This window comes from Apium graveolens, chromosome 4 (assembly GCF_009905375.1).
Source record: "Apium graveolens cultivar Ventura chromosome 4, ASM990537v1, whole genome shotgun sequence".
Taxonomy (NCBI): Eukaryota; Viridiplantae; Streptophyta; class Magnoliopsida; order Apiales; family Apiaceae; genus Apium; species Apium graveolens.
The window spans coordinates 303,172,114-303,197,300 of NC_133650.1; the positions used below are offsets into that span (position 1 = coordinate 303,172,114).

General features: G+C 38.2%; 2 protein-coding genes across 2 annotated transcripts; one reads left to right on the forward strand and one right to left on the reverse strand.

Moving 5' to 3' along the window:
* The first annotated feature begins 1,623 nt into the window (after positions 1 to 1,623).
* Positions 1,624 to 3,135, forward strand: LOC141721464 (abscisic acid receptor PYL9-like). Its single transcript, XM_074524398.1, has 3 exons — positions 1,624 to 1,970; positions 2,240 to 2,455; positions 2,566 to 3,135. Exons 1-3 carry the CDS (start codon positions 1,869 to 1,871, stop codon positions 2,770 to 2,772), a joined length of 525 nt encoding a protein of 174 aa, XP_074380499.1. The 5' UTR covers positions 1,624 to 1,868; the 3' UTR covers positions 2,773 to 3,135.
* Positions 3,136 to 4,220: 1,085 nt separating this feature from the next.
* On the reverse strand, positions 4,221 to 9,847 carry LOC141721465 (histone H3-like). The gene is made up of 7 exons (XM_074524399.1): positions 9,550 to 9,847; positions 9,414 to 9,427; positions 9,062 to 9,092; positions 8,844 to 8,977; positions 8,154 to 8,228; positions 5,155 to 5,230; positions 4,221 to 4,549 (listed from the first exon to the last, which is right to left on the reverse strand). Exons 1-7 carry the CDS (start codon positions 9,599 to 9,601, stop codon positions 4,494 to 4,496), a joined length of 438 nt encoding a protein of 145 aa, XP_074380500.1. The 5' UTR covers positions 9,602 to 9,847; the 3' UTR covers positions 4,221 to 4,493.
* Positions 9,848 to 25,187: the final 15,340 nt, after the last annotated feature.

Consider the following 25,187-nt stretch of genomic DNA (forward strand, 5'->3'; position numbering starts at 1 on the left):
GGAGAATAAAATAGTTTGTTTGATTATGTAGTCCACCGCCCACCCACTGCAAATCAAAGAGGTCGGTGCAACAGTTTATTAAGTGGGGGCCGATCTTGTGAAGTTAAATACGTACAGTTCAATTATGTTGACATTCATGTCGTTTCCCCCAACTGTTTCGGTCAATCATCCCCATTTATACGCCTTCCAATGTATTTACGCAACTGTAAAATACAGCGGCCCAATTTAACACAAATAGTAATAATTTATTTATACAAAAGGAAAAACAGTTAAATATTTTAATTTATTATTAATTGGCTCTTGGTGGTTTGTTAGAGCAACCTTTATTCCAAGAGGTGTGTTAATTTTTTTGTTTGAATTAATGAAATTGACATGTTCGAGTGCCGAGTATTTTTTGAAAAAAAAGTGTTAAAAATGATATTGTGTTAAAAATTATACCAAAGAGAGATAATTTAAATTATAATATACCGAGGGTGCCAGCTATTGGAGTTGCTCTTACCCGAGCATCCATTAAATCTTGATTGATTAATATTCTTTGGATATTTTTTTTATTCATTAACCAAAATTATTCATTTAAAAAGTATAAATTTTATACAAGTAAAAAATATTCATTGTCTTTAAATAAATACATTGTTCACATGTTTTGATCGATGCATTTAGAGCAAATCCAAAAGTGCCCTATAATGTTGTCCTAAACCGAAATTTGAGTCATGATAAGTGATCCAATAATATTCTAGCGGTGTCTTAAAACACCAGGACATCCATTAGAGTAAGTCCAAAAGATGTCTTAAAACATATTTTAAATCAAAATTTAGGGCAGTTGACAAAAATCAATCAACAATATTTTAAACATGCCTTAAAATGCTGGAACATCTTTCAAGTGCCTTATTTTTAGGGCACCACAATACATGCCCTATTTCATTTCAACCAATAAAAATTTATTTCTTTTTTTTTACACATCTCTCTCCACTCATCTTTATTCTTCCCTCCAATTTTAATTCAAATAGATTATTATTTTAATAATAAGGCATGGCTATAAGGCAAATTGTTGGAACTGATATATCAAATTAATGTCCTAAATTACTAGGACAACATTATTTATTATATTTATAAGACATATATTAGGACATTGTTGGATTTACTCTTAGATGCTTTATTTTTGAGACATTATTGTGCATGTCCTATATCATTTATATTAATAAAAAAATATATTTCCCTTACTTTTTACACTTTTCTCTCCTCTCATTATTTACTTTCCCTCTAATTATAATTCAAATATATTATTATTTTAATAATAAGGCAAGTTATTGTAATTGATTTACAAAAATATTGTCCTAAATCACTAAAACATTATATCCTACTATATTTATAAGGCAATTACTATTACTAGGATATTGTTGGACTTGGTCTTAATTATAAAAAACATTTGGAATTGGTAAATATATTCAGAAGACCTCAAACTGACAAATATGTAACTCGGAAATTTTACGAAAAATTGATAGATATCTCGCTGTATATTTGGCAAGAAGGGATTTTTCCAAGACAATATATGATTAATCATAAATCAAAAGCATGTGATGTTATCATAATAAAAGGGCAATATAGATGGACCCAAACCAATGCAAGTTGATTATTATTGGTGCGGGGATTGAGTTCTAAAAGTATCAACACTACAGTACTAGTAATAGATAAGATGTTCATAGTTGTTGATCTTACAAGTCAAGACTACTGAAACCACCACATAAACAAAGCAAATTATACACTCTTTTATTTAACGGGGAAAAAGTGATCATTATTCATTCCTAAGGCTTCTTGAATATTTGTGCAGCATTCAAGTGTAGCCAAAGAAGAAGTTATTTCAGTAGAAAATGGAAAATATTCAGCATGTTGAAAGACACCACAGACATGATCCTGCTACCCATCAGTGCACTTCCTCTGTTTCTAAACACATCAAAGCTCCTGTTGATATTGTAATCTCTCTCTCTCTCTCTCTCTCTCTCTCCCCCTCCCTCCCTCTCCCCATATATTTACATGTGTGTGTTCTATCCGGCTATTAGTTATACTTGTAAGTTCAATGTTATATCTTCTTTCCATGTTTTAGTTAATGTGTATACGGTTGCGACACATTTGATAATATTGTATGCTCTGTTTTTTTGGTAAAAATATGAAGCTTTTGCTTGTGCAAATCTGGTTATAAAGTTGTGTTCTCAATTTCTAAACAAATATGTTAAATTATCAGGTATGGTCATTGGTTAGGAGATTTGATCAACCGCAGAAGTACAAGCCCTTTGTTAGCAGGTGTACTGTGCAGGGGGAACTTAAGATTGGAAGTGTTAGAGAGGTGAACGTCAAGTCAGGCCTTCCTGCCACAACAAGCACTGAAAGGCTAGAACTTCTTGATGATACAGAGCATATTCTTGGTGTTAAAATTGTTGGTGGTGATCACAGGCTCAAGGTACTACAATTCTATCTTTTGCAACTGTCTGTAAAAGATACTAATGTTATTATGTATCTCGCATTCATTATTTCTTGATACTAAAGTTGCTTGTATGCTTTATTTGGTAGAACTATTCTTCCGTCGTGACGGTTCATCCAGAAGTCATTGATGGGAGAGCTGGCACCCTAGTCACTGAATCATTTGTGGTAGATGTTCCTGATGGTAACACCAAGGACGAGACTTGCTATTTCGTTACAGCGCTGATCAACTGCAACCTCAAATCGCTAGTGGAAGTGTGTGAGAGGATGGCTATGCTTGATTCCCCTCAAGTATAGTTTGATAAGATGGGGGAATATGATAGAATGCAGTTCTCTTTCATTGACTGTGCAAGGTCTTCAAGATCTCTTAATCTTTGTGGAGTGCCTAGAGTGAACCTGTCTTCCATACCTTCAGATGCTTTGTACAGATTCTAGTTGTAGCTTTTCTTGATGTTACTTGCTATGTAGCTGGTCTTTGATATTCCGGTGTTACTTGTGCTCGAGTTTTGTAGATGGTGGACTATGTTGCCGTCCCATTTGTAGATATAGTTTGTTAGAAAAGTATTGCAGTTGAAGCTCATGATGCCAAACTTGTGTAGTTTGTATCATTTAGTTTCATCTGCTTTTGCTCTAATCTCATACTGATTCTATTATCAGAGATGGTGACTGACTATATCATGCAACTCTAATTTCAGAACCTCCAATAGATTCTTTAATCATCTTCTAACATCACTGATTGTATCCTTCAAAAGAAACGAGGCTTTCATGGTACATGAGAACTCAACTCGAACGAGGATAGCTCTGAGTTGGAAATTAAAATTCATGCGCTTTCTTTTTGGTTATCGTACTCAAATCTTTTATATTCTCATCAGCACCAATTTCATTCCAAATCAATGTATGTTTGTTCAAGGAACTTAAATCTGTCTCCAGTAATCCGAATTTGTTGAGTCCTTGCTCATATATCGCTTTTTCAAAGCCTAAGAAGCTTGTAGTAATTCGAAATAATATCAAAAAATAAACTGGGTGCATGGGTTGATTGTTGGGGCGGGGTGTAACTTGGGTTGCCTAGCTGATATATTTTAGTTTTCAATGATAGATATCACTGGTAAACAAATTACTGAGACACATAGGACCATTGCAGGAACCGATCAGATATTCGCCACAAAGAGAAGGCGATGATGGTAAGTGAAGATTATTGGAGTGGATGATGAGAGTGCCAAGGTGATTCCGATTATGTTGATTTCTGTCGTGAACCGAGGCAAGTGTGAGTAGTGTGTAGTTTCTGGAGATTTGTGAGGTAAGTTTAATTAACACTTGACATATCAGCATATGGAAAAAATTAACACTTGACAAAGAAAGACTAGAAGGAATTCTCATTTTAAATTTGATACTAAAAAAGATCTACAAGAATTTCACATCAAACGCGCATACCCACCCACCCTACCACCTTTTATAGATGGGATAATTGATATGAACTATCAAGAATAACAACAAAGTACTGCAGTTGGGTTTCTTTTCATACCAATTACATTTTCTTGATCAGAATATAATCCTGCTTATATTTTCTGTAACGAACTACTCAGCAAACTGACTATAAACAATCAGTGCTTCATCGTTAATCAGTAACTTATTTGCATATCAAAGCCTCAAGGACTAATGATTAATCTTAAATATTGGTGAAGCTGATGTGTGTTGTTCGTTGGTGAATAGTTCAAGACATGGTTTTGCGATGGTAAGATAGAATCTGAACAAAGTAAACGCAGTCATTAAAATATCTGCACCACTAATACATCAGCAGCTAATACTTAGGTATATGCAATCAGCAAAAGAACTAGTAATGATCTACACATTCTACAGTGATTATCCCTGTATCCTGTAACACTAGTTTGGCCAGAAAGACAATGATGTAACATCTACATTTAAACTTCTACAGACCTTGCTACCTTTAAATTATTGAACTACCAAATAACAGGGTTGTCAAACTACCATCTTAGCTTCCAGCAGGCCAGGACCCGTTTTCACCAAGCTTGCCCTTTCTTTCCGAGCCGGCGCGCCAACTCCCAGTCCTTTTGCACTGAGCATCCATAACAAAAACAACAAAGAATAATTAGCTGTTTGCTAGGAGAGTATTGACCCTAGTAGAACCTCAAAATCTTGTTTGAGTAAATTTATATATATCTGTTACAAACTCAATGAAGAGCAGCTACAAACATTAAACCAAATAACTAGCTCTGTACATATGTAGTCTCTGCTCTCTACACTACAATTACGAACACATTCAACTAAACAAAGCTCTGGACCAACCATTCGAATCAGGTTATAGAATGCCTTTTATAATTCAAACAAGTAGCTGTAATTCTATATTTTATATGTGCAGCAGCCATTCAGGTAGATAAAAATGGCTAACTGAGATTAGTAAAGAAATAATGATGGTCAATCTAATTCTTAAATATGCTACACAAAGATGCAATAGAGATGGACAATGCTCCGGTGGGTGATCTTCAATATATACGCAAATTTAAGAAAAGACAGAACTCTAATATTCACAATTCTGGATTCGACTTCCGGTGCAATAAGACTAATAAAGAGAGTAAGTATTGCAACAGCTGGAATAAAATTCAAGTTGACTTCATTTAGGGAGATAAGCAGATGATTTTTAAAACTTCAAGTTACACTTACTAACTGTGACACGTTTTGCATGTATTGCACACAGCATCGCATCCTCAAACAGATGAATGATAAAATCCTCTGCTGCCTGCAAAGATAGCCACAGCTAAGTAGAACTATATATTTTACAGATAAAATAGATTTCCCAGATTATTTCTAAATAAGTAAAACCATCTTCCCAAAATATAATACTATTAAAACTGAACAGTACCTTTGTAGTTTAGAAAGACATACCTGTAGAATCAAAAATTTACAGTATAGAATTGCTGCTGACCAACTTATATGCATATCTTATGAAATTATGTATAGGATATATCTTCTACATGTCCTTATTTTTTGAATTTTGTATTATTTCTATGTGGTCAACTGTTGTTTGGTAATCATTTTATAATGATTTTGTTTTTTTTTTCAAGAACCAGTCCTTTCTATTCTTACTAACTCCTGCATCAAACTAACATTACTCAATATTAGCAAACATCCAACTAGATACTTATCTAATGTTTTGTGTCCTAGATTAAATAAATGTTTGGTATACAATTCTCATATCTATAGACTTAGCAATTAGTGTCATGCTACTCTCGTACTAACAACACATGATGGTACTCTTATATTATTCCTACTCAACTGCAAGAAGTTTGTGTAATAACAGGAACCTAAGATTGAGAAAATTTTGTGTAAATATATTACAAAAGATTAAGAATAGATTTGTAATAAGAGAGGATTGTAACTGTAATATGATAGAAGCATGGAGTTGGATGTTCCTGCATACTAAGATGAAATTGGTAAAAGAAGTTCAAATGCCCCACTCGGAACCAAAAACTCAATTAAAAACTGATCAAATAAACATATAGAATTAGAAATGAAACCTGAACAGTACGAAACATGTAAAATTCAAGTAACGTAAAACCCAAACAATAAAGACAAATCAGATATACAATTCCAACCTATATCATAAAATATAAAACCCTAAATAATACCCCTAAGTAGCCATGATAATTTTAGCAAAAAAACTGGAAAAAACAATCATGTATTAACTTTTCTTTTTGTTTAGGTGTCTGCATGTTTAGTTGAAGAGGATTAGTGAAGTTTGTCGGACTAGGATACTCCATTTAGAAGCAGTACTGCGAGGACAGAAACAGACTTACAGAGCACACATTGTGTTAATTAGTAAATATAGTCCTCAAATGCAGATTGTTTCACAGCAACTGCATAGCTTCTTGATATTGGGGCTTACTAAGTAAGGGAGATCACATCTAAATCATTATGAATGATCGATGGCCTTAGACAAAACAGAGATTGTATCAATACGTTGGAAGAACCTTCGTTCATTTTATATTATCCTAGTTCTCTCTTAATTCTTAAATTGTATAATTTTTAAAGTTACCAACCATAACATTATTGGCCATCATGACAATAATTATGAATGATCGATGGCCTTAGAGTTTAGACAAAACAGAGATTGTATCAATACGTTGGAAGAACCTTTAGTTCATTTTATATTATCCTAGCTGTGATCTAGAATATCAAGTCTCTTTACAGCAGTTTGGGTGTCTGCATGTTTAGTTGAAGAGGATTAGTAAAGTTTGTCGGACTAGGATACTCCATTTAGAAGCAGTACTGCGAGGACAGAAACAGACTTACAGAGTACACATTGTGTTAATTAGTAAATATAGTCCTCAAATGCAGATTGTTTCACAGCAACTGCATAGCTTCTTGATATTGGGGCTTACTAAGTAAGGGAGATCACATCTAAATCATTATGAATGATCGATGGCCTTAGACAAAACAGAGATTGTATCAATACGTTGGAAGAACCTTCGTTCATTTTATATTATCCTAGTTCTCTCTTAATTCTTAAATTGTATAATTTTTTATGTTACCAACCATAACATTATTGGCCATCATGACAAATTACAATCTGAAGGACCGAACCTCAGAAACATAACCAAATATTAAACCATAAAACACAGAAAAACAAAAGGTACTCATGGCTGGCAATATCCTAAACAACTTCACAACCAAAATATGGTAAACATATTGTTACCATATAAATGGCCTCTAACTGTGATCTAGAATATCAAGTCTCTTTACAGCAGTAAATATTCAATTTTTACATATAGGAAACCAAAAAACAGTTATAATAGATTGATTGAATTTGGTATATAGTAAGTTTCTTTACTAGTTCATTTATAGTGCTTTACAAAATTTGGTATATGTTGTACAATTCTCGTCATATTTATAATAGACTGATTGAATAATCCTACTGATGGAAGCAAATACCTCAAGGATGGAAAGAGGAAAATAAATTCATAGATTTGAGGTTAATGATTGTCGATAGTGGTAACTCAATAAATAACTATGAAGCATTCATTCTTCCAAAATTATTTCATAACCGCAAAGATACATTCGCTGGTACTGATATTGCAAAGACTTTAGGGGTTTGAGTTGATAGGAATCAAAGCACAGCTCAAGAGCGGAACCCCGCGTGCGCGAAAACATTATCCCCGCAAGCGTGCAAAAACTTCACCCCCGGGCGAAAACATTAAGGCTATGTTTGTTTTGAGGTATTAAGGTTGAACTACACTATTATCCTTAAAAAAACCTAACGCTTTGTTCAATTTGTAAAAAGTTACCTAGGATTATAGTCCGGGGATTAGAAGGGATTAAAAAGTGACTTGTTGGAGGGAATAATATGATACCTCTTCCAACCAAGAATTAGAGGGAATCCAAAAAGTCCTATCCCTTAGTATTGAGAAAAACAAACTTGAGATTGGACTTATGTTTTGATCATGCCTATGTCAGAGTAGCAGATATTGTCAATAGAAATCAATTATTAGATGTAATATATGTAACTTAATTGGATCAGATTAGCTTCATAATTAATCACAAAAAAGGGGTCTATATCTTTCTTGATTGAGATTATGAATCTATCTTAATGGACTCATCTGAAATTCACGTGCATTTAAAATGCACAATTGAATTTTAGTTGAACATAGAAAAATCCGAAATACCTCCTGAATTGCTCTTAGTGCTTCAGCTTGCCAACGTGTGATTGAGGGAGCCAGATAGAAGCTAATCTCTCTTACCTGTTAAAAGTTGTTATGACATTAAATGCCAACCAAATTCACAGGTAGACATATTACTATAAGCAGCATGGCAAATTGTTAAAAAAAGGGCCGTGACAGATAACAAAGTGTCATAAATAGGTTGTTACTCTTTTTCTCCACAGTCTACTTTTACATTATTATTCCATTGTTCAGTTGCGTGAAAGTTCACATATCGTATTGATATATTAAGCCAAAAAGGAGAAAAAGATTGGGGTGAATTCTCAACAAATAATAGCTCAAAAGGAAGAGATATATTCCACTTTATTTACCACTTAAAAATTTTCTTTCAAGAACATTGACTAGTGCCTAATTAGCGCAGTCATAATAAATCAATGCATCAAAATATAAAAGGAAGCTAGCAGCCTAGCAGATTTTGAGCATAGGCAGCCAAAAAAACCCGACAAGGTACAACTTCAATCAATTTACAAATCCCACAACAATCTCCTTATCCATATTAGTTTACAACATTTAAACCTTAAATAAGTATCCATTTACGCTTCTACAGAAGGTATAAATCCTTATCTACTGGTATGCACAATATACTGGAATACCACGAAATAAACAGAATGTAAACAATAAGTGGCGAAAACTTACAAGACGGATAAACGGAGCAGCAGGGATGAGAAGGTTAGCCGATTTCTGGAACTTGCGAATCTCCCGAAGAGCAACTGTACCAGGCCTAAATCTATGGGGCTTTCGTTGTTGTTCTCCCGCTGTATTTGCGGCTCCTAAATCACCAAAATTAGTTTCATATCAGTTACAAAAACTGAACCCTCAATCAAACAATACAAGCATTATAATAATAAACTCACTCGGTGTAGAAGTATTTCTTCTCGGAGTTCCCTGTATAAATACTCATAAGCACACAGAATATCAGCGAAATTACTCCAGATTCTCATTCACACACACACACACAATGTATAGTTGAAAAACAGAATTGTAGAGAGAGGGGGGAAGGAGGGAGGAAGAGAGAGAGAGGTAGGGAGGAAGAGGGAGAGAGAGAGAGAGGGAGGGAGGGAGAGAGAGAAAGAGGTAAGGAGGGAGAGAGAGAGAGGTAAGGAGGGAGAGAGAGAGGGGGAGAGAGAGAGAGAGAGAGAGAGAGAGAGAGAGAGAGAGAGAGAGAAAGAGAGAGGGAGGGAGAGAGAGAGAGAGAGAGAGTATTACCCTGAGAGGAGGACCTGTAACAAAAGAGGAGAAAGGGAAAATTAGGGCTTGTAGACAGCAATTCAAAAACAGTACAAATTGAAGTGCAAAAATGCAAGAGAGTGTGAGTGTGAGTGTGAAATGAAGGGGGGTGAACCTTGGGCGCGACGACCAGTGCTGCGTTTGGCAGGGTGTTTAGTTCGGGCCATGATTTGCCGGAAATGATGACCGTGAAGTTGTACCGGGCGGTTATGAAATTATAAACTTCGTTTCTACAAAATGGTAATATAAATAAAATAAAATGAGAGGAGTGGGTTTGAATTTGAAATAGCCGTTATTGCCACTCCGCCTCTAGCCTGCTTCTCAACCTACGTGTATATTATTTTTCCCTTTTTTCAGTATTTTTATTTTAACTTTTCTTACCGTTTTTTGGTAGACTCGCGCCTAAATTGTATTTGTTATAATGTACTAACTTTACAAACGGTGATATGCACGGGTCTTTTTAAATTGATTACTTTTTTTTTGGATCATTATCCTATTAGTATATTTATAAATAATAATATAAATATTTGTTATTGGCGTGATTCGAACCTGAATCTTGGGTATTGTATAAATAATAATATAAATATTTGCCGTTGGCGGGGTTCGAACCTGAGAGTTTGAGTAGTGTATATTATTTTAGTATTTGAATTTAACGGTTTTGATCACTTGATTAAAAAGATCCGACGGTCATCAATGGGGATAATCAAACCAACCAAAAAAATGCATACCAAATTATACCTTATTACGGTTATTATTGTATAGTATAAAAATGTAAACTTTTTTGTGAGTTTTTGTTTAGGGTTGAGCAAAAAATCGAAGCAAAACCGAAAATGAACCGAACCGAATTGAAATCGATGAAAACGGATAATAACTTAGCTGAAAAAATCGAGTCAAAACCAAAACCGAAAATTTAAAAACCGAACCGATTTCATGGATGCGGTTCCGATTATTGACTAAAACTTAATAAAAAACCCGAACCGTCCTAATATTTAAAAAGTAAATAAATATCTAATTTGTGTAATTTATATAATTTTTAAATAATTTCAAATATGTAATATTTTATATTTTGGGCCAATGTTACATTTGAGCATAATATCCAAGCTCATGCAGTATTCAGTACGCCTTTGTAGGGGTGAACAAAAAATCGACCAAATCGCAAAACCGACCCAACCCGTTGTGCAAGACATGCTTGTACAATAACAAGAATAAGTCACGCTGAATAACCTAAGATTAAGTTGTATGATAATCTAAATCTGTATTCTGTATTGAATTTCTTGAGTCTGTAAAATGGTTAGAAGATTAGACTGAGGGATTTTTTTGTGAACAGATTCAAGCTAAGAAATAAACTCCGGAAGAAGATCAAGCCATGATCATGACTCAGAGAAAAGATGTAGAAGCTTGGAGTTGAATAAAGTTGTTATATGAAAAATATTCTAAGTCAAGATATCGACAAGTCACAGATCAAGTTATATCGAGAAGTCCAGAATGACTTATCGAGAAGTCCAAAATGACTTATAGAGAAGTCTCAGAGATATCGACAAGTTGTGGCGCCCCAAAATTCGGGGTCAGGGATCTAGGAGGCCACACCATCTTGAATCTTGTATAACACTTATCTCGTACAATAATATATAAATACTCACACCTTTATGACCCCACACTTATCCACACACACACTTACAGGTTATTATTTTGGAAATGAACAATGCATTACTAGAGTGAATCAATCTACAAAGTGATAATTATTACAATCCCAAAAGTGATTAAGTCTTACCACGGGTGTAACCTTTATGTAAGGTTAGACGGGCAACCAAATATACGTTTCTTCATTATTATCTTACATAAGTCATACTTGTAAATAAGCCAGACTAAAAATAACTGAAAACCAATTCAGCTTATTCGACCTACCTGGGGTACTGCACCAAATATCCTACGGGACAGCTGGCCATTTCGTGCCCGTTTCTTGGCCGTGAGTTTCATGATAGGCATCTTGAGTCATTGTTGTGTTGTGTCAAATTATGAAAACAAGTGTGAGCTATAATGCCCAGCATAATAATGTACAGTATGAAAAGACTGTATGAGAAATTTATGACTGATTCCATATATCATCAATATATTCGTTTAGAAATAGTTCATCTCGGTGATACACACCTTCTTTCAAAATAATTCTTTTATGGACATATTAGTCTGCAAATACCTTAACGGTAAACCCAACACCTAGGCTTGGGTTACGGTATTGTATCTCAATTCCAATTGGAAGAATAGGACATTCACCGGAGCCCCTGAGATACGATGATCAATCATATAACGTTAAATATTTATTGTTCTCTACATGTAGAAGGACGATTCCCTTTGTTATCGGTTATTACCCTGGCCGCATTCGGGCCTTTTCTGTGTCCATCCCTCTCAGGTACACACTTCGTGTCTATCCCTATCAAGAAATGGTTTTGCGTCCATTCCTCTTAGGTACGCATACTCCACATGTTCATCGGTATATAAGGAACCTTCTCATGTGGTAGTAAATTGGTAGTCCCCCCAATCCACGAAGTACCGGAGTCTACCCCTCCTCGTCCTTGTAAGAATCCCGTAATATATTTGGAACTTATTTTGTTCCCCAAGTATATTGCTTGTTGATAGGTACACATTGATATGTATGTTTATATATGTACTTCCGAGAATTTTTGGAGGAAGTACTAAGATAATGTGAGTTGACCGTTGTCAACTGATAAATAAATAAGGGGGAGTTTCTTTTGAAACTATAGTCAAAATATTTAAAGTATGTCGAGATAATATTCTTCGACGATCCGAAAGTATTAAAATGACTTTCTAAAACTCAGAAAGTATTTTAAAATAGGTTTTATGATTTTTGTTATTCCGAAACAATCTAACAAAGAATTACAGAAGGGGGGTTGAATGTAATTCTGGATTCTTTTGGATTTTAAGAACTGTTTTATCTTAAATATATAACTGTGTTTGATTTAGCTAAAGTGTGAAATGAAAATATTGAGGAAATCAAACACAAAATAATTAAACACAAGTATTTAAAAACTTTATGGTGGATTGAACTTTTCCACCAGATATATATATAAAATCGAGAACTCTGTGATGCAAGGTTTGCACACAGCTGCTTACAAGTAGAACTTACAAAGAACAGAGAAATTTTTTACAGATACAAATTTTTCTGTTTCTCTGGTAAATTGCTTACTGACTTGATACTATTCTACTTGCTACCCTTGGTTTATATATCACCAAGTTACATGATAAAAAGATAAACAAATAAGACAAAATGCTTCTTAGTCTAATTACATGCTTCTTCATTTCTGTATCCAATATCTTTTAATATCTTCAGTTTAGCATGAAAATGAAAATGCTCCTTTGTTCTCTAAAACTTGTTAATAGGCTGCCACATTCCATTTGCATTTAATCAACCCATGTGACTGTCAAGTCACTATCAACTGCTATTTGAATTTAAACATTTGTTGAAACTTCATTGGATCATCCGTTGAGACTGTGTTGAATCATCTGTCAAAACTTCACCAAATCATCCGTTGAATGTGACTTGGGTCATCCGTCGAAGCCTTGTAGAATCATCCATTGAAGGTCTTTCATAACAGTTAACTCCATTTCACTTATGCAAAATTATAAGACATCTAATATTTATAATTAGCCAACCTATTTTGCATATCACACTAGTAGTCAACATGACTTTGAATATCGTACAACTTCTAGATCTTTAAGGTATTTGTTATGGATAAAAAGCTAAGGTTATTACTTGCTGTATTTATTACTAAGATTCGGGAGCTCAAGGCCTTTAATGGCTGCTCTCGTGTTTCGTAGCTTAATTCTGCCTTTACGAGATGCCTACGTATCTCTGTGAGTTAGAGAATCAAGCCAAAAAACGTAGTTCTGATTTGTGGGGTGAGACCCCTTATATAGATGTTGGTGGTCCTTGGATTGGACTTGGTATAGGAGACTTGGTGGGCAAGTCTCATAATTAGAATGGACTTTGGAGTCCTAGATAGTAGGAAACTGATTCCTTATCCTTTTAGGTCCCCTTGAGGCTTATCTATAAGGATTTATATCCTTATCAGGACTCTTCTCAACAGCTGATTTTTCCCTTATTAATTAATTACGAAATTAATTAATAATCAGGGCTTTTGGGCCTTTTTTATTCGACCAGACCTGATCTGGTCCATCAGGCTTAACCTTTCTGGTCTGAATATCAAACACCTTCTTATTGGGTCCAGCAGCCCATTATCAGGATTTATTTATCCCTATCATTTGCCCCCCAACTTTTGGGAAACATTGATTATGTTTCGCAGAAGTTAAGTCTATTCATTCCCTTACAGGGTTTCGTTCTTGCGTAAAGTGTGGAGCGACCTACACGTTTACAACAAATTTTTCCTTTTAGGAATTATTTTGATTCCCAGGAATTTTTCCCTTATTTCCGGGATTTTTCCCTAATTTCTGGAATTTTCCCTAATTTTTCTGGGATTTTTCCTTATTTTCCTGGGATTTATCCTTAATTTCTGGATTTTTCCCTTAATTTCTGGATTTTTACCTTAATTTCTGGGATTTATCCTTAATTTCTGGATTTTTCCCTTAATTTCTGGGATTTATCCTGGATTTATTCCTTATTTATGAAAATATTAACATTTTTCAGAAACTATTTAAGGAATTTCCTTATTTTTTTTGTAATTTTCCAGGATTTTTTCTTCCCCTTTTCTTCCTTTTTTCTCTCTCTTTTTTTTTTTTTTTTTTTTTTACAATTTTCGACCAGGAATCCATTCGACCAGGATCCTGGTCGAATTAGCCCCTGCTGTGCCTTGGTCGAAGGATTTTCGAGGAGATTCCATTCGAGCAAGAATCCTGGTCGAATTTCGGCCAGGATTTCTCCCCTTTTTTTTTTTAAATATTTCGACCAGGAATTTTCGACCAGGAATTTTTTTTCAACTTCGGTTAAGATTTTCGGTCAGGATCTCCATTTTTTGACCGAATTAACCATCATCTCTTGCCTTGGTCGAAGCTATTTCGAGCCGGATCATTTCGACCAAGATTTTATCTTGTTCCCTGGTCGAAAGGATCAAGGAACAAGGTCGAACATTATTCTGGCATTTCGGTCAAAAAACAATCATTTTCGACCAAGATTTTTGGTCAGAATTAATTTCTTGACCGAATTAGCTTCTTTTATCAGCCCTGGTCGAGGGAAATTCGACCTCAGACCATTCGACCAGGATTTCTCTGTGTTTTCTATTCGAAAGGGTCAAGAATATATACATATATTTTTTTGTATATACTTGGATTTAAGCTCTTAATTCTGGGCTAAGACTTGGGCCCATTTTAACTGGGCCTATTTTCTTATTTGGCCTACCCTTTTTTCTGGGCTTCAATAGAAAAACCTTGGGCCCATTTTTCTTGATCCAACTAGGTTTTTGCAATTGGCCCATTGTTTTAACTGGGCTCCCTTTCCACTCTTTTTTCTTAAACATCATTTGGGCCTCAAACAGGGCTTTTTTAAACACTTGGGCCCTTAACCGTGCTTGATTTTTTCTAAAATTAGGCCCTTTTCTGAGATGGGCTTTTTATTTTCTAAGCCCAAATTCCAAATCCTTCTAGGGTTTTTCTGGATTCTTCCAGATTCTTCAAAAACTCAAGTTTTCTTCTGATTTTTGCTAGAATTCTCTTGAATTTTCCAGGAACTTCCTGGATAATTCCAGAACCTTCTAAGTTTTGGGCCCAAATGGGCTTTTTTAAGGCCCATTATCCCCCTTCCTTGGCTATATAAAGGTGGGGTGAGAGTTTGATTTCTCCACACCTCTCATTTCACCTCTCTACTCATTCTACAACTTCTCCTCATCCTCCTCCAACTTTCTAACCTTTCCTCTCTCAAATCCCCTCCTTTAGTTTTCCAACCTCTCCTTCCTAGCTTTACTAATGGATGACAAGAGTTCTGAGAGGGCGGCCAAGATAGCCTCGGCTTCAAAACGAGGTAAGGATATCGAGATCCGTTCTTCATATATGTCTTTAATTGATATGATTAACACTAGGGGGGATGAATATCCCTCCACTGCACATCTCGACTCTTTTAATCATTGTAATACTTGGCACAACATAGATTTCAATAAACTAAATGCTCGTTATAACGTCCTTCCTCCCCTTAGATTAGTTCCAGTCTCTGGTGGTGATCGTACTTGCCACTGGAGACCCGATACTCTCTTCATTTACACAGATGCCCTTAATGCTGGGCTTAGGTTTCCTTTTCACCCCTTTATTCCTCATCTTTTGGCTGATTTACAAATCAACCCGTGTCAGCTTCCTCCAAACGCCTGGAGGAACATTCTATGTTTTATGGTCTGCTGTCTTAGGGAGGGCTTTCCTCTTTCTGTAGCTGTTTTTAGGAAAGTCTTTCAGTGTTACAATAGTTCTTCCAGCATCTGCGGCTGGGTCTATGTCAAGCAAAGGCCCAAAAGCAAACATATCTTTAACAGTGCCTCTATTCCTGATAATAATCAAAATTGGAGGAATAGTTTCGTCGGGTTACGTTGGGAGAATGGTGACTGGGGCACACTTTTCCGATCTTCCTTTGGGAAGGTCAGTGATGGTAGCCTCAAATCCATTCACTTAACTCCTGAAGAAACTATTATTTATAATGGGCTTACTCAGGATGATGGCACGACCACCAGCTGGACTCTCTTAGAGGAGTTTTCCCTGATTCATGTGGGACTATCCTCTGTTTCTCAACAGGGTATTTTTCTTCCCTTCTCAATTTTACTTCATTTCATGCATTATTAACTTCACTTATTTTGTCCTTTGCTTTGTTTCAGCTGCTAAGGAGATTAACGAGGACAATGTTCCTTTGGTTGAGGAAACAGCTAGGATGAAGAAAGCTCGGCTCGCAGGCCTAGACACCCGGGGAAAGGCCACGGAGCCTATCTTTTTGAAGAAGCAGAAAGAGCCTATAGGGGAGGCTTCAACTGAAGGAGCTGGGGGCCATAGTGCTCCTATTACTGCTGCTGCCCCTACTGCTGCTGCCACAGGAGCCTTCCAGCCTCTCTGGGGATTCCGCCGAGGGGACACCGTGGTTGGTTCCACGAAACATGCTTGGGATTGGTCCTACCATAGCGTGACTCCAAAGGACTTTACTGATGTGGTGGCCACCCCTGACCTTGAGAGGATTAAGCTCATGGGAGCCCAATCTCTGGCTTCGGTATGCCTTCTCTCTTTTAAATTTATCTTTCATTCTTGTAGCATTTTCTTGCCTTATACTTCGTTGGTTGCTTTGTTTCAGTCTAACGCCTATTTTCAAGGCGCCGTGAGGCAAGCCGAATCATGGAAGCGGGCTTCTGATAAGGCCGATAATGCCCTCAGGAGGCAACAGAAGAAGTATGCTACCCTGGAGAAGAAGCTCAAGCGCAAGGAGGAAGAACTCGGAGAGTCTAACGCCGAGCTGGTGGTACTTCGGGCGGAGAAGGATAAAGCTATAGACAACTATCTGGACTCGGAGGAGTTTGCCCAATCTATGAGGATTAGGGATGATTCAGTCTTTCCCGAGTTTTTTAGGACTGGTTGGGACACGGCCCTTGGGACCGTGAACGAGGCTTGTCCTGATATTAACCCGGCGGACTATATCTGCCCTGATGACGAGGCTTTGCTACAGAGGTTTCGTACCCGAGTAGTTGTCTCAGACCATGTTCCTCAGGATCCACTCCTTCCTCCTCCCGAGTCTTCTTCCAGACCTGCTGAGGACGACAGCTCTTCCTCCTCCTCCGAGACGACAGAGACATCCAGCGAGAGTGGAGAGGATGATGATATGGATGCCGAGGGTACTTCAGCTCCTTAGAGCTTTTTCAGCCCTGCGTGGCTTTTTTTATTTTCAAGACTTTATTTATCAAACTTTTGTAACATCTATCAGATCTATTTCATTTATCACCTTTTATGCTTGCATCCATGCATTTGATTTTTATTTGTTAGGCCACAAACATACTTTGAAGAACTTATGAATTTCATAAAATTGTCTGGGATTCGTCCCTTACACAAGTCTTAATAAATTTTGTAATAAAACTAAAACATATAAATCCTAAGCAAGCAAAGCTTCAAGGTGCTTTTCAACCTACTCGCCATCCTGACGAGTGAGAATCGTACTTCGACCATCTCACACGTAGTAAACCTTCAGGTTTTGTGCGTGCCAGGTTCTCGGGACTTCAAAACCATCCATAGTCTCCAGCTTGTAGGTTACTCTACCCTGAACGCTCTTGACTCTATACGGCCCTTCCCAATTTGGGGCAAGCTTTCCTTTCTGTCCGACACCAGAAGCCTCTATTTTTCTCAAGACTAGGTCACCTTGTTTGAAAAACCTCTCTTTAACCCTTAGGTTGTAGTAGAATGAAGCCTTTTTCTGATATTCTACTATCTTTGCGTGTGCTTTATCTCGCACTTCATCGATTAAATCCAGGGCTAACTTCTGCCCTTCCTTATTTTCTTTTTCATCAAAAGCCTGAATCCTTGGAGAAGAATGTGATATCTCCACGGGAACTACTGCTTCCGCCCCATATGCCAACATGAAAGGAGTTGCATTTATCGTGACTCTACAGGTAGTCCTATAGGCCCACAATATGGGAAGTATCTCATCCACCCAATTATTTCTTGACTTTTCGATCCTCTTCTTTAGTCCATCCAGGATTATCCGATTTGCTACCTCCGCTTGCCCATTGGCTTGCGGGTGAGCCACAGAGGTGAACCGTAACTCAATTTCATTTTCTTCGCAATACTTCTTGAATTCCTCGTTATTGAATTGTGTTCCATTGTCAGTGACGAGGATACGGGGAATTCCATATCGGCACATAATGTTTTCCCACAGGAATTGTGCAACCTGCTTAGTTGTGATTTTGGCCAAAGGTTTGGCTTCGATCCACTTGGTGAAATAATCAATGGCTACAATCAGAAACTTCCTTTGTGCTGTGGCCATAGGAAAAGGCCCTAGAATATCCATCCCCCACATAGCAAAGGGAATAGGTGAGTTGATAGAGGTCAGCATCTCGGGGGGTTGTCTGCGACTGGTGCATGCTTCTGACAACGATCACACTTCTTTACATATTCTTTGGCATCAGCCATCATTTCTGGCCAATAGAAGCCTAAACGAGTTATCTTATGAGCCAAGGCCCTGCCCCCCAAGTGTTGCCCACAAATACCTCCATGCACTTCCTCAAGAGCTAAGCGTGCCTCATCGGGCCTGAGACACCTCAAGTAAGGAACCACGAAAGATCTTTTATATAGAATCCCATCTATCAAAGAGTACCTTAGTGCTCGAACAGTTAACTTCCGTGCCTCAATTGCATCGCTTGGCAACCAACCGGTCTGAATGTGAGCCTTGATGGGATCAATCCATGACGTCCCCAAGCCTACGGGAGCCACAAGCTTAACATCTATGCTTCGTGTCTTCAAAACACGGAAGTACACACTTCCTGAACTTTCTTCAATCTCAGATGAAGCAAACTTTGATAGCGCATCTGCTTTAGCATTTTCTTCCCTTGGAATGTGTTTAACATGGCATTCATTAAATTGGGTCATCACAGCCCTTACTAGGCGAACATACTTAGCCATCGTATCATCCCTTGCTTCAAATTCTCCCTTTACCTGGGATATGATCAACTTCGAGTCTCCACGGACCTTTAAGTTTTTGACTCTAAGTGTCCCAGCTAGACCAAGGCCAGCAATCAGGGCTTCATACTCTGCCTCATTGTTTGTGGTTGGGAAGTCTAGCTTCATGGCATACTCAATTAAGAATCCATCAGGGCTTTGTAAAACCAACCCTGCTCCACTGGAATTTGTTTTTGATGCTCCATCAAAATAGAGAACCCAATATTCTTTCTCCTTGTCCCCATTGTCGACTCCCTTGTCTTGAGGTATGGTATCTTCCTGCCCCCCGACTTCTTGGTTAGGTATGGTACATTCCACCACGAAGTCAGCTAGTGCCTGGGCTTTTATGGCCATACGTGGCTTATACTTGAGATCGAACTCTCCCAACTCTATTGCCCACTTAATCAGTCTCCCACTTGCCTTGGGACTGTGAATGATATTTCTCAGTGGCTGATTTGTTAGCACTTCAATCTGGTGAGCTTGAAAATAAGGACGCAGCTTTCTTGAAGCCATTACCAAGGCTAAAGCAAATTTCTCAATGGCTGAATAATTCAACTCAGCACCATGCAAAATTTTGCTGACATAGTATACGGGTTTCTGGACTTTCAGTTCCTCCTTAACCAACACCGCGCTCAAGGCGCTTTCTGAAACAGCCAAGTATAAGAATAACACTTCACCCAGAACTGGCTTGGCCAACAACGGGGCCTGGCCCATATACTTCTTTAACTCTTCAAATGCCTTCTGATTTTCCTCACTCCATACAAAGTCTTTAATGTTCTTTAATGACTTGAAGAATGACAAGCACTTGTCTCCTGACTTGGAGATGAATCGTCCTAGCGCAGCAACCCTTCCTGTGAGTTTCTGAACATCCTTGACAGTTTTTGGGGGTTCCATGTCCAGGATTGCCTTTATTTTATCGGGGTTAGCCTCAATTCCCCTCTTTGAGACCATCAATCCCAAGAATTTTCCAGATCCTACTCCGAAAGCACACTTCGTGGGATTTAACATCATCTTGTGGTACCTCAGGACCTCAAAAGCTTCCCTCAAATGGGTTATATGATCAGTCTTTACTAGACTCTTGACTAGCATGTCATCAACATAGACTTCCATAGTCTTCCCAATAAGATCCTTAAAAATTTTATTCACCAACCTTTGATAGGTGGCTCCTGCATTCTTGAGACCAAACGCCATAACAAGATAACAATAAACACCAAAGTCAGTGATAAATGATACCTTCGGAATGTCATCCTTATGCATTTTGATCTGGTTGTATCCGCTAAACCCATCCATGAAACTCAGCATCTCATGTCCAGCGGTGGCATCAATCAAAGTATCAATTCTAGGCAGCGGAAAACAGTCTTTGGGGCATGCATCATTCAGATCGGTGAAGTCTATACACATCCTCCACTTTCCATTAGCCTTCTTCACCATTACAGGGTTTGCTAACCACTCCGGAAATTGAATCTCCTCAATGAAACCAGCCTCTAAGAGCTTTTCCACTTCCTGCTTTATAGCCTCTTGTCTTTCCGGGGCAAAATTTCTTTTCTTTTGTTTCACTGTCTTCCGGCTTGGATCCACATTTAACTTGTGAGTAATTAACTCCGGGTCTATGCCTGGCATATCAGCTGCTGACCATGCAAACACATCACTATTTTCTTGCAAAAATTTCACTAACTTCCCTCTAAGGGGCTCCTCTAATGTGGCTCCAATGAAAGTCATCCTCTCAGGATTCTTGGGATCTAAAGGAACCGAAACCAATTCTTCTGCTGGCCTTCCTCTATTCTCATCATTTTCTCAAACATCCATATCTTCAATAGGAAGAACCTGCCCCCCGACTCCATCTGCCCTCAAAGAGGCCACATAACAGCTTCTAGCCATTTTTTGATCTCCTCTCTCTTCTCCAATCCCGTTTCGGGTGGGAAACTTCATGACTGAATGGTAGGAAGAGGGGACTGCCTTGAAGGCATGTATCCCTGTTCTCCCCATGATAGCATTATAAGTTGAACTAGCCTTTACCACCACAAAATCCAGCATCTGCGTTGCTTGCCTTGGCTCCGTACCTATGGTGGTTGGCAATTTAATTATCCCTTCCACAGGACATTCTACTCCAGCAAATCCATATATCGGCATGTCGGTTGGTGTCAACTGGGAGTCGTTATACCCCATCCTTAGAAAGGTGTCGTGGAGCAAGATATCCACAGAAGCACCATTATCCACAAGGACCCTCTTAACCGGGCTATTTCCTATTATCGGCGTTATGACCAGCGGGTCGTCATGGGGAAACTTCACACCCTCTAGGTCGGAATCATCAAAAGCCAATGTTACTTCTGTCCTGGCCCTCTTCGGGGCTTCTCCAACAATATGCATAACCTCTCTAGTATATGCCTTTCTGGAATTTTTGGACAATCCAGCAGCAGTTGGACCTCCAAAGATCGTGTTTATCACAGGCCCTCGAGGTCTCGGCCCTCCATAAATGGTGTTTATAACTGGTCCTCTAGGTTGGGGATTCCGCCCCTGATCATCTTGGTCCCTCCTACGATCTTCAAAGTTCTTCCTTCCATTATTATTTCTGTCTCCTCCATCTCCAGTATACTTGTTCAATCTTCCTTTTCGAATCAAAAACTCAATTTCATCTTTCAACTGCCTACACTCATCGGTGTCATGGCCAACATCTTTGTGAAACCTGCAATACTTGCCTTTATCTAGCTTGGCGGGATCAGCCTTCAAGGGCTTAGGCCAGCGAATATCTCTGTCTTTCTCAATCTCCATCAAAATCTGACTTCTGGGAGCATTCAGCTTAGCGTATTCAGTGAACTTTTGCCCAGGTCCTCCCTTCTTGGGGGTTGAATCAGGGTTTTGTTCAGTTCTAGGATATTTATCCTTAGCGATATACTCCAAATCAGTTTTTCGTTTCTTGCCTCCAGTGGGCTCATTACTTACTACGGTCTTCCTCATACTTTCTTCAACCTTGATATACTTCCCTGCCCTCTCTTGGAGCTGCAACATGCTCTCAGGGGGTCGTTTGGCCAAAGACATCTTGAAAAACTCATCCCTAGTTCCTTGTTGCAGTGCTATCATGGCTACCTTATCATCAAGGTCTGGGACTTTTAAAGCCTCCTTTGTAAAACGATTTAGGTAATCTCTTAAGGATTCTTTAGCTCCCTGCACAAGACTCATAAGAGATGCTGAACTTTTCTCATGGACTCTTCCACTGATGAATTGCTTAATAAAAGCCTGACTTAATTCTCTGAATGATCCAATAGAATTTGGGGGTAGGCGACTGTACCATCTTTGAGCCATACCCGACAGGGTTTGAGGGAAGGCCCGACATTTTATAGCATTATTTACGGGTTGCAGCAGCAGTGCATTAGAGAATGTCCTAACATGATTAGCGGGGTCTCCCGTGCCATCATAGGCTTTGATAGTGGGCATCTTGAATTTCCTTGAGATATGGGCATTCATTATCTCTTCTGTGAAGGGTGGAGTTGGATCATCAGGATCTCCAAGGGGAAGGAGATTGCTTGGATCAGTTCTTGGGACAGCAGCCCTTCTTCTTACCGGACCATCCAGGTCTATGATAGGAGGAGGATTTCTCCCCCTAGGAGGTGTGTGGGGTCTGGTGGCTTGGTGAGCCTCCAAATCACGCCTCAGCCTTTGGATTTCAGCCTCATGAGCCCTGATCTTTTCCTGGACTTCTTGGGGATTCGCCCCTGGGGTGCTTTGGGGGCGTTGCCTTCCATCGGCCATTGGCTCTTTTCCAGGACGCCTCCTTCTCGGGGCCACTTCATCATCCGAAGATTCGGAGTCTTTCTCAGTGTATGGACCAGAAAATTCCCGATCCTCAGGGATAGGATCCAGACCTCGTATATAGGGGGGCGACCGCCCTCGTGCTTCGCTTCGCCCAGCATATCCGCTTCCTCCAACCTCAGGGTGAAGGGGCATCCCATAAGGGGGGTTAGTAGTAACAATAGTTGAATATTCATACCCGACGGGTCGAGAATTCACAGGTATATGTATTTGTTGAACTTGAGGATTCGTACCTTGAATAGTCGGGGGAGTTGTCCCTTGTGGCTGAGGATGAGTTGCCCCTGTCTGGGCTTCCCCCTGAGTAGATGCATAAGTTGAATGGGGTGGAACCTCCACGGTTGATGAAATCACCTGGGTTGTCTCTAATGGTGTTCCTTCCTCTAGAGCTCCAATTGTTCTCCGTGTTCTCGCCATGGTTGTTGTTGTTGCTTCCCACAGACGGCGCCAAATGTTATGGATAAAAAGCTAAGGTTATTACTTGCTGTATTTATTACTAAGATTCGGGAGCTCAAGGCCTTTAATGGCTGCTCTCGTGTTTCGTAGCTTAATTCTGCCTTTACGAGATGCCTACGTATCTCTGTGAGTTAGAGAATCAAGCCAAAAAACGTAGTTCTGATTTGTGGGGTGAGACCCCTTATATAGATGTTGGTGGTCCTTGGATTGGACTTGGTATAGGAGACTTGGTGGGCAAGTCTCATAATTAGAATGGACTTTGGAGTCCTAGATAGTAGGAAACTGATTCCTTATCCTTTTAGGTACCCTTGAGGCTTATCTATAAGGATTTATATCCTTATCAGGACTCTTCTCAACAGCTGATTTTTCCCTTATTAATTAATTACGAAATTAATTAATAATCAGGGCTTTTGGGCCTTTTTTATTCGACCAGACCTGATCTGGTCCATCAGGCTTAACCTTTCTGGTCTGAATATCAAACACCTTCTTATTGGGTCCAGCAGCCCATTATCAGGATTTATTTATCCCTATCAGTATTATAGAATGCAGAAATGTGTTACAAGACTTATTGATAATAAGCTATTCTCTCAACGTATGTTAAAGTGATCATTCATTGAAAGCTACAAATACACTAAATTAAATCTACTATGGTGTTTTATTTAACTTATCATCAAGTACACAACATATTCCTAACAATCTCTGTAATAACCCCAATTTTTGGGAAATTTTTGAAACCCTTATGAATAGTGTTTTTGCTGAATGAGAAAACTTTTCATGCCACACTATGTAGGGGTTCTGATATGGATATTATGAGATTTTATTAGTACTTTATATGGGATATAAGTGTATGTAAAGATCGTCAGAATCCAAATCCGAACACTTTGGTTTTTCCCAGAATTACACTAGATACGGAAAGAATTGAGTATAAGGTAACAGGATAAAAGGATTTAAATTAAAGGATTATAATAGAGGATCATAAAAAGGAATATAATGTATTGAGAAAGGTTAAGGGAACCTAAGTAATAAGATCCCGGGTATGATCCCTCAAACGATAAACGAAAACGAAAGTTAAGCGAACCGTATAACAGATCAGCGGTCATTAGGCAAACAATTAGGAAGTTAATCAAAGGGATTAGAGAGAGTGATGTCACCCAACCAATGAGAAGAGGACAAGGAGGGGAGGATGACATCATGAGGATGACACAAGCATGACATAGAAGGGAAGGAAGTGTGGTTGAATTATAACCACACAAAATCAAGGTTAATTAAGTAATTAACCAAAAACAACACAAAAATCAACCAACCAAGCCAAAACATTTCATTTCACCAAACAAAACACAAAAATCTCTCTTCTTCCTCTTCATGCTCTCGGCCCTTTTCTTAAAAAATGAAGATCCAAGCTCCACCACTTACTATTTAGCAAGGTAATTATCTAAGCTTCCCCATGGATAGTTACATACTTCCTATAAGTTTAAGCTTCTAATTCCAAGCCAATCTTTTTCTATAAATTATGGAAGAAGATGGTGAATAGTGTTTTTCAAGAACTAAAATTTGTGTTCTTGAAGTTTTGTTTAGATTAAGCTTGGATAAGGACTTTAAGGGTGATTCCAAGCCATTCTCTTGATTCTCCACTCTCCAAGGAAGGTATAAACTACAAACCCTAGCTTTAGTTTTGAGTAATTAGGAATGAATATGTTTGATATAGTATATGTGAAGCATGATGCTTGATTGTTTGAAGTTTGGTTGAGTTTGTAGAGATTAGTTGGTTTTGTGGTATTGTTGGAGTTGTAAATCTTGATAATTAGTTAAAGAACCTAAGTAAAGCTTTTAGTTCATGTGGGGAATAAGTATAAATGGTTA